We start from the raw sequence: 1,576 nt of genomic DNA on the forward strand, positions 1-1,576 counted from the left end.
AATAATAATAATAATAATAATAATAATAATAATAATAATAATAATAATAATAATAATAATAATAATAATAGCAACAACATCGAAAAATACCTTAGGAATGAGAACCCAGGTTCGAAATTTTCCCAAGACACCTGATGAAGGCTGGAGGGTATATCAGCCGAAACGTTGTGTTAACTAACAACAAACAAGATGAGGATAAATATCCGTCAAATGTAAATAATGTATTATTATTATTGTTGTTGTTGATGTTGTTGCTAGCAGCAGCAGCAGCAGTAGCAGCAGCAGTAGCAGCAGCAGCAGTAGTAGTAGTAGTAGTAGTAGTAGTAGTAGTAGTAGTAGTAGTAGTAGTGCCGCTACTGCCGTTGTTGCTATTTTTTTATGTTTATTGTTTGTTTTTATTCTTGTTCCTGATGTTACTCTTTCCAGGTTACGGATCAGCAGATACCCTGGCCATATTCATCCGCTTGATACAGAAATAACCAAAACTATCTATCTATATGAGCATCTATACCATCTGTGACCATCTATATATCTATACTATCTATATCTATACTATACTATATCTATACCACCTATATCTATACTATATGACCATCACCGCTGACCCACACTCCATGTGCACTACTCAATAAAAGTCACTGATAACCATTCTATTCAACATTGGTCTTTCATTCTCTCTCTTTTTTTTTACTTTGAGATAAGCACATTTATTATTATTTGTTGCACCTATATGTATACATACAGGCGCAAGAGTGGCTGTGTGGTAAGTAGCTTGCTTACCAACCACATGGTTTCGGGTTCAGTCCCACTGCGTGGCACCTTGGGCAAGTGCCTTCTACTATAGCTTCGAGCCGAGGCTACAGTTTTTTTTGTGTTTTTTTTTAAAGTTTTCTTCTTTCCTTTTTCTTTCTTTACTTCCCTTTTTTCCCATCACATGACTTTGTAAATAACCAATCTAGTACGTATACTCGGCTTCGTATATTTTACCCCTGTGTCACTTTGATGGCATGCACTGCTCTCTCACTCAATAATAACACATACATACATGCATACATACATACATGCATACATACATACATACATACATACATACATACATACATACATACATGCATATATATACGTACTACGTATGTACATGCGAAAATTCGAAGAAGATAGTAACATTGACATGAAGCGAAGCCCCTCTTGGACTCGTGACCGCTACATCACATCATACTTCGAAGGCTGTGCATTGGCAATCCAAGAACAGGAGATTGCTGCTAAATACCTGATCAACAAAAGAGAGAGTGAAGCCCTTGCAGTTGCAAGATGCAGCCGTAAATGTCGATTATATCACATTTCTGTGGAAGACATCACATGTGTGATTAAGTAGCTGTTCAGAAATATCATCATAGTACTAACTCCCTCGGTGACACGACAGTCGCAAAAGCAATCTACAATACCATTAGGAACAAAAAAAAGACTCCTGGAACAAATATAGAAAATCCCCAGTTTGTAATCCGGACTCGAGTTTCAGGGCTATTTCCAGCCAACTTATTACAGTCTGTTAAAGTCTGTCATACCGGCCATGACG

At 36.9% G+C, this 1,576-nt stretch overlaps 1 protein-coding gene across 1 annotated transcript in view; it reads left to right on the forward strand.

Moving 5' to 3' along the window:
• Positions 1 to 1,011, forward strand: part of LOC106882098 (uncharacterized) — a 28,998-nt gene extending 27,987 nt beyond the window's left edge. The window contains exon 6 of the mRNA XM_052977795.1: positions 427 to 1,011. Within this exon, the coding sequence (XP_052833755.1) occupies positions 427 to 479 (53 nt within the window). The 3' untranslated portion in view covers positions 480 to 1,011. The remainder of the gene's footprint in view (positions 1 to 426) is intronic.
• Positions 1,012 to 1,576: the final 565 nt, after the last annotated feature.

The sequence above is a fragment of the Octopus bimaculoides genome, chromosome 28, assembly GCF_001194135.2.
Source record: "Octopus bimaculoides isolate UCB-OBI-ISO-001 chromosome 28, ASM119413v2, whole genome shotgun sequence".
In the NCBI taxonomy this organism is placed as follows: Eukaryota; Metazoa; Mollusca; class Cephalopoda; order Octopoda; family Octopodidae; genus Octopus; species Octopus bimaculoides.